Source organism: Lepidochelys kempii, chromosome 5 (genome assembly GCF_965140285.1).
Source record: "Lepidochelys kempii isolate rLepKem1 chromosome 5, rLepKem1.hap1, whole genome shotgun sequence".
NCBI classification, from domain to species: domain Eukaryota; kingdom Metazoa; phylum Chordata; order Testudines; family Cheloniidae; genus Lepidochelys; species Lepidochelys kempii.
The window spans coordinates 43,471,085-43,489,546 of record NC_136384.1 but is presented as its reverse complement, the minus strand read 5'-3'; the positions used below and the strand labels follow the sequence as shown (position 1 = coordinate 43,489,546).

The 18,462-nt window shown below is 43.6% G+C and overlaps 1 protein-coding gene across 1 annotated transcript; it reads left to right on the top strand.

Annotated features, from left to right (window-relative positions):
* The first annotated feature begins 8,070 nt into the window (after positions 1-8,070).
* CD180 (CD180 molecule) lies at positions 8,071-18,462 on the top strand. Its single transcript, XM_073346196.1, has 3 exons — positions 8,071-8,235; positions 14,457-14,623; positions 15,426-18,462. The coding sequence occupies exons 1-3, from the start codon at positions 8,146-8,148 to the stop codon at positions 17,155-17,157; spliced, it is 1,989 nt and encodes a 662-aa protein (XP_073202297.1). The 5' UTR covers positions 8,071-8,145; the 3' UTR covers positions 17,158-18,462.

The window sequence follows — 18,462 nt, the reverse complement described above, 5'->3', positions numbered from 1 at the left end:
ATGTCTGTCTTTATACCTTCAAAAACCACCTTTCTGGTTCTCTTACAGTAGCATAGCACAGACAGTCATCCTACACAGAGACATACTGAAAGAGTTTTCCCACATAATGAGCAACAAATCCATGGATCAAGGTATTGGACAGAGACTCAGAATACCTAAGTTCTGTTCCCGACTCTGCCACTTAACTGCTACGTGATTATGAGCAAATCACTTTGCCTTTCTCTTTCCCTTTGCCTGTCTTGTCTCTTTAAACTGGGGGAGGATGTAAGTCAATCTGGAGAAGTGTGAATAACTAGATTCTTGTAATACTGTTAGTTCATAAGATGATGGAGACAGGTCAGTTATAGAGACTGGCCTGGAATGCTTGGTAAGGTGAACTTATTTGAACAACATGTGTTTTACTACAGCCAGATGCAAGGTCATATATCTAGAAACAAAGAATATAGGTCACATTTATATGATGGGAGACAGTATCCTGGAAGGCAGAAAAGGACTTGGAAGTAATGGTAGATAACCAGTTGAACAGGAGCTCCCAATGCAACACTGTAGCTAACAAAGTGAACACGATCCTTGGATGCATTAGTAGGGGGAACATCAAGGAGGAGTGAGGAGGTGGTATTACCTCTGTAAATGACATTAGTGAGCCCATTATTAGAATACTATGTCCAGATGTCCACACTTTTAAAAGGCTATTGAAAAAGAAAGGATTCAGAAAAGAGCTCCAAGAATAGAGATCTTCTAAAACATGCCTCATAGAAAAGATCCTAAGAAGCTTACTCTGTTTGGTTTATCCAAGATAAGATTAAGAGATGACATAATCAGAATTTAGAAGTACCTCCAAGGGGAAGAGATTTTTGATAGCAGACAGTGTCACAGTTCCTGTATCCCCCCTCCATGGTCCCTCAAGGACTCCCACTTTAGGCTCCCAGAGCCTCAGCTGTCACCTCTCTTGGGTAGAGTCCTAAGTCTCTCTCCCTCCTGACTTGGGCTTTTCCAGGCTGCATGGTTCCTGCCTACCCTGTGATATCCCCAGCAAGCCAACCTGCCAAAGTAGGACTGGATCTGCACTTTTCTTTCTCTCTGAAGGCTATGAACAGCACCACACAACCTTTTCTGGTGAGCACATTTATTAAGGTGAAAGCATTACAGAGAAAACACATTAAAAACAGAAAAAGAACCTACACACATGCTAAAAAGCTTACCGAGGTCACCCTGACTCTAACCACAGGCTCTGGCAGATGTTAGTCTTTCCAAGCCCACAGCTAGGTTTTCCCCATGGTTACAAGCTCATAACTGTCTCAGATTCAGACCCCAAAGAGCTATGAGTAGTTCAGTCTTTCCTTTATACATCTTGGGCCTTTGATCTTGAGACTCTGGGAAGAGGTAATCAGCACATAATGATCCTTTCCCCAGGGAATATCTTCAAAAGGCTAGGTTGTTGCATAACCAGAGGTGGGAATTTGCATTCACTTCCCCCTAGAGATTTCCCCAGGCAAACCACTTGACACTGTTTGGCCCAAAAGTCTGTTCTTTTCTAGCGCATTGTTCAGTGGAGTCCTTGGAAGTTTGTAATACTTCCCAGGCTTCACATCACATTTCCCCCTACCCCCCTTCTCCCTTCATTCCCCCCAGAAAGATTACAGACAATCCCAGCCCACAATAATATGTAAACTTTGCATTTAATACAGCAGATTCCAGAGATACTTAAACTCAATTCCGTAAGGTCTCCCAATGTTATTGTAATTTCTTTCCATATATGTCACAGCTGGCTCTTCAATCTAACACACGAAGACACAACAAAAAGCCAATGGTTAGAAGCTGAAGCTATATAAATTTAGACAAAATGTTACAATTTTTAAACAGTGAAGGTAATTAACCACTGGAACAATTTACCAATGTATGTGGTGGATTCTTCATCACCTGAAGTTTTAAATCAAGACTGAGTAGCTTAAATGGAAGTTATGGGCTTGTTGTAGAAATTGCTGGGTGAGGGTCCATGGCCTTTTTTGTGCATGAGGCCAGACTAGATGATCACAATGGACCCGCTTCTCGCTTAAAATTTATGAATAAGGCCCCAGTGGAGAACTGGCAAATGAGACAGGTGAGGAGATAATGGAGTGAAAGACAAAAATTAAGGCAGAAAGATAGAAATTGAATAGTGGGGAAAGGATTATAGGGCAAAAACAGGGTGAAGGGGAAATGGAAAGAGGAAAATTCCCCTCAGGAGACGCAGCATCAGTTTTCAGGGAACATAACTTTTTGTGCTTTAGTTTACAGAATTATTGGGTGTAATTGTAAATAAGGACACCTTTTCAGTCCTTTCATAAGATGTAAATATAAAATAAATGTAGGAGTAAGACATACAGCTGAAAATATAAGGGTGCATATGACAATGGTATGCATCTTCCCATAAAACAGCTGAATGAGCCTTGTGAGTCCTACCTACCATTCCTGTCCAGATAAATTCTCTCCAGGAAGAGCTCTAGTTTCTTGAGATTTACGTGCATAAGAATAAAAAAACAACCAGCCAAGTCAGGAAAGCACAAAACCAGCCCAATAACAACAATACAGAGCCGCAAATCCAAGATTTCCTGATCCCAAGCTCCTTCACAATATATTTGGAACTCCCAAGATCCTGCAAGTGTTTTAGACTGTGTAATTTTTAACCTTAGCTCTGCACATTAACCACCCCTCCTCCCCCATTCATTTTATGTACTACTTTAGGCTTGTGCTGCAGGCAGCTGTCCAATTGACTTGTCCAGCTCCAGTTAATGGAGCAGTGATAGGATGTAATCCAGAGACAGAGGATACAAAAGGGACGAGCAGCAACACACTGTAGGGCCATTAATCAAGAAGAGATGTGTTCAATCCAGTAGCTGCTTTGTCATCATTTGGGGTTCCCCTCCTTTATACTACATCTAAAACCTAATAAGCTGATTGTGATGCATGGCAACTATACTGAGGGTTTTTTCCCCCAGCATGTGAAATGTAAAGCCTCTAGCTTTCAGCAACAGAGGGTGCTTGAGTTCAGCACTGTATTTTCTGTGTAATTAAGAAAACTGTGTCAGTGTGCGGCTGGCTGCAGCCTGCAGGCCCAGGAATTAAGTATGCATGTCCTTGGCATTTAGAAAGTCCAGATGTCTTTATCTTCTCGGGCATCGCGTCAGAGTTTGTCCAGATGGCATCTTGATTGCTGGAAGCTCAACTGATTGAATTACTGGGGCCGTTATCTGCGCGGCAGTTTAGGCACCTAATGCTTTCACCATCATGTTAAAATGTGTTTGCCAAGTGCCAGGTAGGAGGCCAGATCACTAACTAACAAGTCGGTAGCATTTCTAAGCACGTGTAGTTAATGCCCCAGGCCCGAGTAAAGCCGACAGCCCCCGGTCATTGGCGGGCACGATTGAACCAGGGACCTTTGGAGCTTAATGCATGAACCTCTATCGCTTGAGCTAAAAGCCAACTGGCTCTTAACTAAGACTGTAGAGCAGATTCATTTTATCTCTCTGTGTCTCTAAGTGTCTCGGTGCCACTAGATGGGACAGAACACCACACCCAGGAGGTGTGTGGCTTACACCTGCTCTAGATTTCAGCTTAATTTAGCTAAGCCCTCTGTGTGGAACACCTGGTGATACCTTTGGTCACCCCCATAGCCACCAAGTAGGGAGGCTTCGGTGTTCTACCTGTTGGAATAGTTTCATTTTAAGACAGAAACATCTGTGTCTGCTACCAGGCACAGCTAACAGAACAGACTGTGCTGCACAGAGGCATTTTCTAAAGCGCTCAGCACTGGCCTAACATTGCTCCCATTGAAATAATGTTTTAATTAAGCCAAACTGTCCATCTTGGACTTGTTTTTATAGTTCCCTGCTCCCAGTCCCCAGAGTATGTCTGAAATTCCCTTCCCAGGCAGAGCATCCACCCTCTCTATATTCAAATCCCTCTTCCAAATTCACAAACACTGACTTCACGTCAGCAAAAATACCGAAAGAAAGGCCCTTCTCCTTTGGGTCTCCTAGCATGTTCTATGTTGTCCATTTATTTAAAAGCTGCAAACTCCTCAGGGCAGGGACTGTGTCATCTTCTGTGTCTTGTGAAGCACCAACTGCACAGTCAGCTTTAACTCAGAAATAATAACGAAGTGAGAGCACGAGCATGTCAAAAAGAGGAAGGACTGCTTTGCAAGAGGATATCCCACCCACAACTTGCTCACCTTTGTCACACAATTACCTCTCGTGCTGCAGCTTTCCACAGTCACCTCTTCACCCTCTTCCCCTTTCCTAGCCTAACAGGTTTTGATCACATTGCTCCCGGTCTGACTGCTAATGAAACACTGTCTACAATTCTCTTGAATGCCGGCTTGGTTTCTTCTTCTTAAGGAAGAATAGGAAACATATTCTAGTTCTAATGGAGCATAACCACAGTCAGGTGGAACAGTGAAGTGGTATTTCAAAGCATCTGAATTCCATTTGCTAAGCCAGGGAACTTGCGTCTCAAATGTACTGTACATGTTTCAACTGAGAGCAGGACAATGCGGGTGTAAAGATTAGATCCAACTTAGATATAAGGTGGGGTTTTTTCAGCTACAGTTATTAGACCAAATCCTGCCCTCACACCCCATGCAACCTCAGTGAAAGAAATGGGCCCATTTTAACTATGGAGTAAGCAGGAACAATTCCCCAGAAAGCAATGGAATTGTAATCCACTTGTGCGAACAAAGTCAGTTGGAGCCCATGGGGTTGCACAGGGTCTAAAGCCAGAAGATCAGGCGATGTTGCAGGGACTAATGCCAGGCAGTTTAGGTTTGTTTGTTTTCCTATTTGCATTCTTGCATTTTTTATATGTAATCACAAAATGTTATGAATCTCACGCCCTGCCCTTTTGTTTTCAGCTGTGGCTGTGCAGTGAGAAACACGGTTAAAAAGGGAAATGCGTTTGCTAATTCACTGAAAAGCTGGCAACAGCCAAGGACAACTGTGAGCCAACCTGCTGATTCAGCAGAAGTAAAATGTGCAAAATCTCAAATTCAAGACGTAGGCTCTGTCCTTCACTCCTTGGAAGGCGAGGGCTGGGGGCAATAGTAAATTTTCATTTTATTTTAAATGCAGCCACCCTTTCCCTTCTCTCTGTCAATGAATTTCACCCCAGCTTTCCCCCCTCACTAATCTTTATCCCTTCTTCCAAACTGTCCAGGACCCCTGTAGCCCTTTTTCTATTCCACTGAGCAAACCACTTGTAGTGTCCCTCATGGGAGAGAAGAGATTAGACCTGGTTGTACTAAATGCAAAGCAGATTGTTAACTGTAGTTCCTGCTCTGTTGCTCTCTCTGGCTTGCCAGCAGACAGGCTGGGACTGTCTAGTAGCAACACACAGGGTCTGCTTACTGTGAGTAGTCAAGGAAGAAATGGCTGATGACAGTACAGAAGTCACCCTTTTGTTTGGCAATGCCTCCTCAAATTCAGTTCTGCAATACCCAGAAACATTGCGCAATGAAAGTGGAGTACTGTCACACCACTCTTTATAAAACAGCCAAAATTGCTCTCAGATAAAACCTTCTTCTAGATCTCTCAGTGCATTCAGGTCTGATAGATGTTATCTGGCTGGTTAGACTGTAAACTCCTTGGCGGCAACCTGTCTCCTTCTGTACCTTGTACAGGGTGTCTTGTACAGGGCTGAGTATTGTTCTCTCCTAACAAACAAACAGCAGCAATCATTCAGATAATCTACCAACTCAATCCCATGCATTTTGGATTGGAGATGATTCTTTCCATAGCCACAGTTTTTGAGTTTCTAAAGCCCAGAGGCTGAGATTTTAAATGCTGCATAGGGGGATTTAGATGCTCAATTCCCATAAAAATGTACTATGAATTGTGTATCCAAATCCAAGAGGCAGCTTTCAAAAATGTCAGCCATAGTGTACAAAGAGGCTCAACATACTGTAAATATATCCTATACCTAATGCAACAGTTCTCCATAAACTCATGGTCTGTTGTCCCTGTTTGCAGATCATGGCTATTCGGTCTACATCAAGTGATGATGGGTAACTACAGTATCAGGTGTGAAGATGAATGTTCCTATAAAAGCCAGCAAGGAGGGAATAAGGAATTTGGAGAAGAATTAAAAGGTAATTCAATGTGTAAAGGTTCTCTTAATTGGCTAGAGTGCTGCTGAGTAAAAATGTATTGTTTTGGCTAGGGAATCCTGCTTGGCTAGATAGTCACATGGCTACAGTATCATAATTGTAAAAATATGTACATCATGGCTGATTTACCCTCATATGGCAGCATGACCTCCACAGCACCCCTTTCTGGCCCACAGCTCTGCCTTTATTGCCCCAGATTCATGACTGCCTCCCTCTGTCCTTATTTTGGGGGTCAATCGAGAAGCATACATTCTCCCCCATTTGTGATAGTCTTATCTCACAGCACCCTCCATGGCAAGACTCAGCCTTGCAACTACTCTGCCACACTCTCCTCCTTAGGACTTGCATGGTCTGCGATGGTGAGTTGGCCCTCTTGCCAGGTCACTCTAACTAAAGTCTCACCCCTTCTAAGGTACCCAAAGTCCAAATTAAGTGCATACAAATGTAAATTCTTCTGAGCTCAGTCCTTGAGAGACTCTTCACCGCCTCCTGGGCTCTGCAGAGCTCTTTCCCAGGGCTTTCTCCCTAGGTGGCTAGTTCCTGCCATGCCACTGACCTTCAGATCTTCTCCCTTGGAGTCCATTTCTTGGACTGAGTCTCTCCAAGCTGGGTCTGACCTTGTCCCTGGTTTACCCCCAGGCTGTCTGTCTGTAGTGTTGGTCTTCTCCCAAGCCTGCTTCAAGAGTGACCTTTGCCCCTGCTACACTCTCACCTCAGGGCCAGTCCCAGGATATAAGCCTCCTCTCCCAGCTCCTCCATGGTTCCTTTCCCAAAGAGAGAGCAGAAACTCCAAAACTACCTCTCTCCTGGGTTGGTTCCTCATCCGCCTTAGGATCTCTCTGGTAAGTTCCACTCCTCCCATCCCAAGCACGCCCTCTCCAGGTGTAAGCAATAGGCCTCCTCAAATGCTCCAGCTGTTCATGAAAACCTTTTCAGCCTCTAACTCCACAGTAAGGCATTTACATAACAATGATCTGAATTTCAAAGGTGCTGTGCACCTGCAGCTCCCCATTGCTTTCGGGGCTGAGTGTGTGGCAGCACTCAGCACGTCTGTAAATCAGACCTCTTGTACTGAAGAGCTTAAATAGGGATTTAGAAGCCTAAATTTTAGGCATCCAGGTTTCAATATTTTAGTCCATACTAGAGCGGATTTGAAAATTTGGGGGAGGGGGTTCTTGCAGTAAGTGGGGGGAGGTTGGCAGAAATTCAAATACCAAACAATTTCATCCTTTCATAGCCTTCTGTGACCCTCATAACTGATACAGTGCCATTTATCTGACATGGAAAAGACATGAGATCTCTGGGAAGTTAACATAAAAGAACCCCACTCACATTAAATTATTTATTGGTGAAAAACACAATCCTAAACCTCCTGATTCCTTTTTCTAGGAGACTATTTCTGCTCTGACTCCTAATTTACATTGGTGTAACCCCACTGACCTCAGTGTAGCTATTCCTGATTTACAGAATGGTCTTGTGCATAGCACACTGGATAGGGACACATAGAAGATCTGGGTTCTAACCCACACACTGCCTCTGGCCTGTTGGGCGACCATGGACAGTCACTCACCCTCTGTGACTCAGTTTCCCCCCTCTGTAAAATGGGAATAAAGATACTGACCTTTGTAAAATGTTTTGAGCTCTGCTGATGCAAAGTACTCTATAAGAGCTAATTGTTATTATTTATACCCATGTGAACCAGATCAGTGTCAGTCATAGGTTTGTCCCTCTATTTTCATTTTCTAGATAAGCTCTGGGCCCACAAAACATCATTTCTCTATCAGTCATTTGAATGACTATATTTAAAACAGGGAACTTCCCCTTTCAAGCTGTGACTATGATTTCACCATGCTAAGCCTGAGAGGTTTATCAAACTTTTTTTCTTTTTCTGCCTTTACCATTTAGTTAATTTCCAGCAGACTGTTTCAGTTTATGTTGGTTTTGCTTTCATTAAGAGAAGATACCACAAGATCATCTGAGTTTAGAAGCCATCTAATGCCTTAATGGCTTGCCATATATATTGGTTGATTTTGATGGGGCTTTTCTGTGTTAGCTGCGAAGTATCTGAGCCTATAGATACGATGTGCACTGAGGTGAGTGATAGTTATTTCTTTCTCTTGAGGCAAGGGTGTAGTATACATAGAGAATCAATAATGAATCTTTGGTGATTATTTGCATGCTAACATCTGATCGTTTTGAAGTGCAGGAGGATTTGTTGGGGGGTGGGAGGGGGTATCTGTAAACCTTGGACTGGGAAAGTAAGGCAGGCCTTTTCAGATACACTCCATGATACTGCCCAGGCACTAATATGGCCCTTTTATATGGGATCCTTCTGTATCTGCCAGAAACTGACAGTGTTTTATACATTTCATAATGCTTTGGGCATATTGAAATCTCACATGCATGTCTACAGCAAGACATCAGAGCTGAAAAAAGAACAGGTTATAAGGGGTTTCTTTCCTGTCATTTTTGTCCAAGAATTTGTATACACCAGTACAAATGGGCAAGACAGTGATTCTCTTTCATGTAGTGGATAATTGTAGCTGAACAGATATAAGATTCCACACCAGAGCAATAATATAAGGAAATACCAGGCACTCCTTAGTTCTTTTTGTCTGGTCTGATTCGTTTTTAATTAAAAGGGCAGGGGAAGAAGGCAGGGAGGAAGAATGAAGGCAAGATGCTTCTCAGGGTTCTTTTGGTTGGGGAGGGAGGGGTGTTAGAGACTCATAGGAATTGCCTTCGTATTTTATGTGCCACAGAGGCCTATAATAGATTCTTTGCTTTAGTGAAGTTGTGCAACTCCCATAATCCTCCTAATTGTGCAAAACTGTACCATGAGGGAATTTCTTCCTCTGCTCCATCTGGAGACCAGTTTCTGCCCTGAAGCGGGAGGGCTGATGGCTCCTGTAATTTTATTTGAAAGGGCATAATGCAGGCAATCTTCTCAATTACATCAGCAGCTAAACCTTTCTTTTCTTTCTTAAATCTTACTCAGCCATTTTCCCCAATAACAAACTATGGCTGCAACTTCTACAGGTTAATTATAAAGTGCGTAAAAGCAGTGTTTTTCTCTCATCAGTCTGGAATGTACTGGTTTTTCTTAGGTCTGTATTTGACATTTCCCTAAAGTGATCGTCTAGGAACTTCTAAATTAGAACTGTCTCTTGTTATTTAATTCGGGGATAGAGCACATGGGAGCTACTCATTTGCTGTCACTCTATGGTTATTTTATATACTTCTTTATATTTCCTGTTATTCATAACTCCTGTTTGTGGTTCTACTGTCTGTATTTGTGTTACTTGCAAAATTCCTACTGAGTGAAGAAAATTTTGAGTGACCTAGGAATAATTGGAGCCTCTACTTGTAAAGAAATGGAATTATTTTGTTACAAGTCAGTTTGCATCAGTAGCTTTCTGTGAGCACGCCCTGTCGGCCACCCACTGGGACTGCTCTGGGGGGAATACAAGCCTTTCTGCACTGGATCTCCTGGGGTGTGTTAAGCTTTTAGTGCCCAGGCAATGTGGCAGAGAGGCCAAGGGAGGAACCAGTGCTGTAGCCTACCAAGGCTCAGGCTATTACCCTTTCTCAGAAATGGGGCTCCTCAGCCCACCCGCCCTAGAGGCCCCCAGGACCAGCACTGACTCCCAAGATACCCCAGTTACTCAAACACACCCCTCTCCCGGAACTCCACCCTGATGGTGCATAGCTTCCGGTCCTCAGCTTACCGCTCTCAGGGGCATGCAGTAGTTGTGCAGTGGTTAACATACAGAGACACGCTTTGTTCAGAGTCTGTCACCTCTATGCCCTTTTACACTTACGTAAAGCACAGGAGAGTACAGATCATACAAAACAATAAGCACTCAATGCGTGTCCCTGTCCAGTGGTGCTGGACCTAGGAGTGATGGGGGTGCAGCCACACCCCCTCGCTTGAAGTAGTAAAAACTAACATCAAATATATGGTTTCCATTAGCAGCACCACTACCACTCTACAAATTGTTCCAGCACCCCTGGCCCTGCCTCGGTTTCCTCACCACTCTAGGACATTCTTTAGGCTGGGGTCCAAGTCTCTTCGGTCGTCCAGAGTCCCTGGGGCCATATGGGCTCAGGAAAGCAGGCAGGGTCCCCCAGCCCCATGAGGCTGCTGTCTTGCTGGGTGACCTCTTCCTCCTGAAGGCCCCCACCCAACTTCTATGATTTTGTCTCTCCTGCCTCATGTTTCCTTTTCCTGTCTGCCCTCCTCATCTGTGGGTTTCTTCATCTAAACTGCTGCTGGTCACCTGGTCTTTTTTGTTCTACTCCTGGTAACTTTCTACTGCGCCTACCTTCTCTGGTCCCTTCAGACAAAACAGTGAAACTTTTCCCCCCCTAATGATTTCTTTATTAGCTGCTTTATTAGCATAAGCTTGGTGCGGTCTAAGTATCATTGTTAACCATAAGTATTTCCCATTGTCCCAGCCTGGTGTGTATCTGCTATAGGTCTAGTTAGTAATGGTGGATGCATGTTCATATAGGCACAGAAGGATGCAGCAGTTTTTCATAATATAACTTCACATCATCAATCAGAATTCATAAATGGTCCAGACATAGCCCAAATTCATCACACCTTCCCATTATGTGCTGCAGGCATCTATTTGCGATAAGGACAGGTCTACACTAGGAACTTATATTGGTATAGCTACATCTCTCGGGGCTATGAAAAATCCGCCCCCGAGAGACATAGCTATACCAACCTAACTCCCGGTATAGACAGCACTAGGTCGACAGAAGAGTTCTTCCATCAGCTTAGCTACTGCTTCTTAGGGAGGTGGATTGCCTGCATCAGTGATGGGTGAACCCCTCCTGTCGGCATAGGTAGTATTTACACTGAAGTGCTGAGGTGGCGCAGCTGTAGCATTTTAGGTGTAGACGTTCCCTGGAATAATCCAGTAATCATTTTGGTTGTGCATTGAGGCACTGCTCTTTTCAACACAAAATGATTTAAATAACGCTTCTCCTAGTTAGTAAGCCAGGAACATTAAGAAATCTTGTGGTCTGACTGGCACATTTTGGAACCATTGCTAGTAGGGCGTATTGAGATGTGGTTAAGTAAACAAAAATAGCTCCACCTCAGAGCCTCCTGCCAGGATCTCGTAGTGGCTGCTAACCAGTCAAATCAAGATTTCCCAACATAGGGCAAGCTCCTCACCCCTTCTCAGTCTTCTTGGCAAAGTGGCATAAAGGAAATCTCAAATTCCAGGATCTGGCTGGGGCAGGATTCCCCCACTGCAGGAACAGGGAAAGAGAGTCCCTCGCAAACGCTGGTTTTGTGGGCAGAAAGCAGCATAGCTGGGGGCAAGGAGGACATGTTTAAGTCAGGACTGCAGCAAGCAGTGCTGCATCCCATAAGGCAATGAACGGAGGCTGCTGTAACTTCGACACTCCCTCGGGACTGTATAATTTACGCCAGGAGTCCCAGAGCAGCCCAGGATCAGGAGGGCACCATAGGCGCCGACGCCATGGGTGCTCCAGGGCTGGAGCACCCACCAACAGTCCCCCTATCAGCTCCCCCCATCCACTCCCAGCAGTTCCCGCCTGCCGGCAGGCCCAGCAGGTCAGCACCTCCCCCTCACTCCCAGCATCTCCCACCTGCCGCAAACAGCTGTTTCCTGGTGTGCAGGAGGCTGGGGGAGGGAAGGGGAAGGAGTGAGGATGCGGCGCTTGGGAGAGGGGTGGAGTGGGGGCGGGAAGAGACAGGGCGTGGGGAAGAATCGGGAGTTGAGCACCATCCGGCACTTTGAAAAGTTGGTGCCTGTGGAGGGCACCTTAGGCTCTGTCTACACTACCGCGGTAAGTCGACCTATGCTATGCAACACCAGCTACTTGAATAACGTAGCTGGAGTCGATGTACCTGAGGTTGAGTTACTGCGGGGTCTACACTGGGGGGGGGGTCAATGGGAGAAACTCTATCGTCAACTTCCCTTACTTTTCTCGTCGGGGGGTAGAGCACAGGGGTTGACTGGAGAGTGATCTGCTGTTGATTTGACCGGTCTTTACTAGACCTGCTAAATCATCCGCCGATGGATTGATCTCAGAGTGTCGGTCCAGGCTGTAGTGTAAACATAGCCTTAGTTTTTCCTCAGTTAGGAGTTCTGTGCTGCAACTCTTAGAGACTTGTCCACTTGGGCTGGCCCAGATGTTTTGTCACCCTGGCAGAAAAATTTTTGGCACTCCCCATGCAGCTACATAAAAGGCACAAGCAAAACACACACACACACACACCCAAAAAACCCAACCACCCCAAAAATGAGGATTTTTGGAACACTGAACGTTGGTGCCCTAAGTGACCACCTGATCACCCAGCCACCCCTGTTGCCCCTAGTTTCATAATCAAATGCAATGAAAAAAAGTGTTAGTTTAGTTCTCCATTTGGCAAAGTTGTGAAATTCTCAGCACTGCTGCATAGCAATACAATAGTCCATAGTTTATTAGAGGACACCATTAAAATCATTCACATCCCAATAGCTAATGCAAGGTGAAGGCCACACGCTCCTTGCATTACCCATCTATGGGATGATCGAAAATGAGTAATGGTTTATAAATGGAAGTGTGTAGATTATCAGCTACTAATAGACTGATACCTGCTCTTAAATCTGGCTGGCTTCTCTTGGAATCTGGTTGTTGCATTAACAATAGTTTCCAATGAACGCATTACTGTCCAATGATAGAAATTCTCTATTAAAGAACAGAATAGGGTTGGTCCAAATATTTTTATATCCAAAATTTCAATGAAAAAACAGGAAAAAATTAAAGCGTTCACAACTTTTTCTTTCTTTTTTCGACCAGCACTTGTATAGATCTGTTCTTTCAAAGCTTAGCTGTGTTTTCTGTAGCGAGTTGAGAGTTATTTTATTTAAGACTTTAGACAATGCCAGTTATATTTAATCTCAGCATTTGAGAATCTGTAGAGTAGGCTGGGAAATCTTCAAAGGATTTCTTCTCTCCTTGGAGCTAATTTCAGCAGTAATTAAGAGTCTTTGAGGAGACAACATAGCCTTTTTCTGAAGGTTCCTTTAAGAAAGAAGGCCTGGTCTTACTTAAAGGAAGGCTTGAAGTCCTCTGGTGAGTGGCTGCCTCTTCCCTGCACTCTCATTCCATTGGTTCTGATGGGCAGACATTCCTTAGGCATTGATTCCACTGCACTTGTGAATGTCAGCCTGTTTGCTTAGGCAGCGATCATGGGTTTGAAGCCTGAAATAAAGATGGACTTTTCATGCACCTGTTTTTCACACATTGGCGCCGATCAGCCTACTGAGGACTGTGCCTGAGCGTGCATAACACCCTTGTGTTTTGATTGACAATATAGTCCCCTGTGAAGTCAGAGGCAGGTCTGGTATATTAATGAATCCCTCTGTTTTAACTTTGGAGGGGTGAATATATTTGCATAAGAGACAGATTATTCCATTTCCAAGACTGAAAAGTCTTTAAAAGAATTCAAAAATCTCAGTTTCTCAGATACTAATTTTTGTCTAGTTTCAGCTAAATGTGCTTAGCAGTCCCTTGCTGAGAGTATAAACACAGCTCAGCTCCTTTTTTATTTGAGCAGACATTTTCTGTTATAAAACAGTATTTTAGCACTCTGAGCCAAGCTCTCTTTGCAAGATCTTCATAACTCCCTGGGACTTATTTTACAGTGAGCCTTGTTACAAAACCCACAGATTATTTATTGGGGATTAATAATTTATACTGTCCTACATATTTTAATTGGTTAATGAAATACAGAATGATGTGCACTTAATATTAGCATAAAAGATCCAAGCCTGTGGTTTAAAAACTGCATTCCACAAAGTCCCAGGATTGCATATTTCAGGTTGATATTAAGAGTTCAAAAAACTCTCTCATATGTTGCCAATAGACTCCTGTTAGGCTTTCCTGCTGCTGATCCGCGGCACTCCCACCTCCATCCTTGCAGAATCCAGCAGTTTGGGGTTTTTTTAATTGAACTCAGTTTCCTCACCATTAGGCATCTGGGTCATAATAGCTCTTTCTCCACTCACTTCACTGCTATCCAGACGTTTAATCTTTAAGGGGGGATTGTTTGTTTCTAAATACAGTGCTACATTAGGTTTTTGAATTGTTCTAATTCAAGATTTTGGAATACAGTGGAATGTGATCAGGTATTGTAAGTGCTATAAGATATGTTTAGACTGTTATGTTTTTAAATGATTTATTTCTAAGGCAGCTACTTGGTAGAATGTGCATGTCAGAGCTTCGTGTTTACATTCAGAGTATGCCTATATTGGTGTATTTAATAATAAATATATGATTTCCACAGGTTATAGCCAACAAAAGCTATAGCTGTGAAGATTTAGGACTGAGAGAGATTCCTGAAAGACTCCCAGCCACAACAGAAATCCTTGACTTCAGCTTTAACTTGCTTTCTTCCCTTCACAATTCAACCTTCAGCAAACTAAAGAATCTGGTATATTTAGACTTAACAAGGTACTGGAAATCTTTGTTACTTCCACTGATCACACAACTCATAACTTATTTTGAATTTGCCATTGCTTATATGCCATTGTTTCAACCTTTTGCAATACCAATAAAGAACTGAAGGCTTCCATAGCATACCATGGCAACCATCTTCACAGCAGAACCTTCAGAGACTCTTGCAGATAACTGTTGCATTGTCTTGCCAATTAAGAATGCCTAGATATTTGGAAATAGCGTTTGTTTGGGCTCTCTCCTGTTAAGGCTTGGAGTCACTGGACCATTTGCAGGACAATGGGTGAAACCCTCACAACCTATTATTTATGTTAGCACCAACAAATTTGCTGTAGGAAACATCTCACCTGCTTTTCCATGAAAATATCATTCATGGAATGTGGGGAGAAGGAGATTCTAGCCTTGTAAGAAGTGCCCTTATTATAGGGATAAGATTTTGGTTGTGTTGATTAGGGAAGGCAATGGGAAAACCCCCCCTTACTTATCATGTCTCTGTGTGACTTTCATGAACAACGTCACAGTCGGGACCTCCACACCCGATCAGCCCTAGACAGTTTTCACTTCCCATTATGTCATCTTCTTATCTGAGTTTAAAACATAGGGGCTTCTGAATATCAGCTATGTGCCACCAGCAAAGAAAATAATAGCTTTTAACTCAAAGAAGACCATAGTTCATTGGGTTTTCTTTGTACATGAGATTGCATTTCGATTGTTGTTTTTAAATGACCATGTAACAGTGGGAAAATTTCATCAGATTGATTTATTACTAACGTCATTGGATTATTGTGTTCTTTTCAAGGTGTCAAATTAACTGGGTGTACGAAGGTGCCTTTCAAAGTAACACTGATCTGAACATTATTGTCTTGACTGGAAATCTACTCATGTTTCTGGCTGATACAGCATTTGTTGGCCCACAGTCTCTGAAGCATCTTGTCTTAACTGAGACAGGTCTAACCAGTTTAGCATTTATTCCAATGCAGAATCTGGATAATTTAGAGACTTTTGACTTGGGCAGCAATCACATCTCCTCACTGCAGCTCCCTCCAAGCTTTCCAACCAGAAACCTCAAATACCTTGATTTTCAAATGAACAACATACAAAGAATAGCAGCAAAAGACATAGATATTCTGCTGCAGACAAAGAATTTAACTCTGATCTTGAAGGGAAATGATATTATGCACATTGAAGCTGGGGCATTCCAGTCCAACTTATTTTACAGCTTGGACTTTGGAGGTTGCGTTGACATTTCTGTGGTTTTAGCAGGGATGCAGGATACCAAAACCCATACTCTTTGGTTGGGATCATTTGAGGATGTAGAAAATGGGCTTCCCATAAACCCTACTATGCTACAGAACCTGTGCAATATCTCTGTGGTGGATATCAATCTGCAAAAGCGGCATTTCCTTCACATGACTGCTGCCACATTTCAGTGTTTGAGCAAACTCCAAAGGCTGGATCTGACTCACACCTATATCAGCATGTTACCTCCTGACATCAGTGGCATGAACATGTTGGAAGAATTAATTCTCAATAGGAACGCCTTTAAGCACATTTGCAACATTAGCTCCACCGCTTTCTCCTCCCTCACCCACCTCCATATCAGAGAAAATGCTGAGAATCTGGACTTAGGCTCCGGCTGTTTAGAAACACTGTCAAAGCTTCAACACCTGGATTTAAGCCACAGTTACATAGAAAATGGAGACTGCTGCAGCAAGCAGCTAAAAGGCCTGATCGGATTACAACACCTGAATCTGAGCTACAACAAGCAGCTTCAGCTCCAAGATTTGGCCTTTAAGGAAGGTGCGAACCTGGAGCTCCTGGATTTAGCTTTTACACGTCTTCACATCAATGCTTCCCAGGGTCCTTTCCGCAATCTGCATCTCTTGCGTGTCCTGAACCTTTCTTACTCCTATATTGATACCAACATTCAGCACCTTTTACAGGGGCTGCAAAACCTTTTCCTGTTGAACCTTAGGGGGAATAAGTTTCCATCAGGGACCATTCTGCATGACAATCTCTTTCACCAGGTATCCAGTTTAGAGGTGTTAATTTTATCATTCTGTGATCTGACAGCTATACAAAACCAAGCATTTTACACCCTCAAGAAGCTAAAGCATGTTGACCTGAGCCACAACAAGCTTATTGCATTCAGCACAAATGCATTTTCCAATCTCAAGAGCATCTATCTCAATTTTGCCAATAATAGGATCCATATTATACCACGTGACATGTTAACTAACTTATCTGACCAGAGTATAATCAATTTAAGTTACAATCCACTGGAATGCACCTGCTCTAATATTGGTTTAATAACTTGGTACAAGCAGAATATGGATAAAATTGAAGACTCTGAAGGGACAGTGTGTTGTGAGCCCAAATCTCTAGCAGGTACTAAGCTGTCCACTGTAACATTGTCCTGTGGGATCAGTGTTGCAGGAATTGTTTGTGCTGTGCTGGTTTTGATATTGCTTGTTGCTGTTATCTTGGTTTGGATCACCCGCTTTTTAAAGAGACATTACCAACAACTCTAAGTGAAGGATGGCTCCACCAGTGTCATTTTTAAAGAAAGGAAGAAAGGACAGTGAGTAGACAAATTCTGAAGAAAAGGTCATTTTCCCTACTTGTTGCTTTGTTCCTGGGCAATATTCCTTTTAATATTAGTATTACACGCCCCATTCTCATTTGTAGCAACTGATTAAAGAAAAATTACTATGAAAAAACAAACCAGGGCCAGAACTTGTGAAGAGCTTTAGCCACACAAGTAACATATTTGGGTCCTGATCTATGACAAGGGCTCCTAGGCTCTCAGGTAATACAAATAATAATAGTTAGTCCCATTGAAGTCTGTCACTAGCCCTCAACTATAGGCTTGTCCTGGGGCCTCAGGCAGCTGAGTGGGCTAAGGGAATGTCACCGAGGAGGAAAGGGGTGAGAAATGAAGTGGGAATACCGGTTCCCCCAAATGAATAGGCTGCTCTGAAGTCAGAATTTAGACACCAGTGCTGTCTGAATGGCTTAGGCAATAGCACGGCTGGTCCTGCACACATGGTTGCTCTGAAAGAAAATTAGACTGGCCTCTTTCCTGATCATTGTTCACTGAATCACTGGGTGTAGGTGAAATGCAGGGCCTTATTTCTTGCCCTCAAAAGTGTGTGTGTTTGTGGGGGGGGGAGAGGGGCGCAAGGGTTTGTGAGGAACCAGAGGCAGCTTGTGGGGGAATCAGGGCAATCTGAGGAACTTTGCAGTCACTGGCCAGAAGGGAACCTCTTATCAGGGAATATCTAGACGCAGTAGTTCGTGTCTTCTTTACTAGCCTGTCACCCACATCTCTTCCATATTAACCCCTTCTCCTCCCTTAGCTCCTGTCCACTTCCTTTCCCACCAGTAGCCCCTCACCTTTTCCTCAATAACTCCTGTCACCCCTTTCTACCTCTTGCCCCACCATTTCTCCCCAGTAGTTCTTGGTATCCCCATCAGAGCTCAAAGCCCCTGCTGGGGCACTGACCCTGGAAAAGCAGGAGGAATCGAGCAGGCAGAGAGGCTGCAGGAACATGAGAGGGGGGCCTGTGTGGGGGGGTGTGTGTCACAGGAGCCGTATGCATTTTGCAGCATTGAACATGCTATGATGATTTAATGAGAAAATATTGTTTATTTTCTCCATATACTAATTGTGGGGCATTTGTAACAGCGGTCGTGACAATGACAATACCCCTTCACAGCTGGGCTTGTACAGGGGAAATAACTGAGCCAACAATGCAGCTGTGATCTGTGAAATGCAGTAATGATGACAGCCAGGGCCAAGCATTTCCTGGAAGTTGATGGCCAGCTGTTTTCAA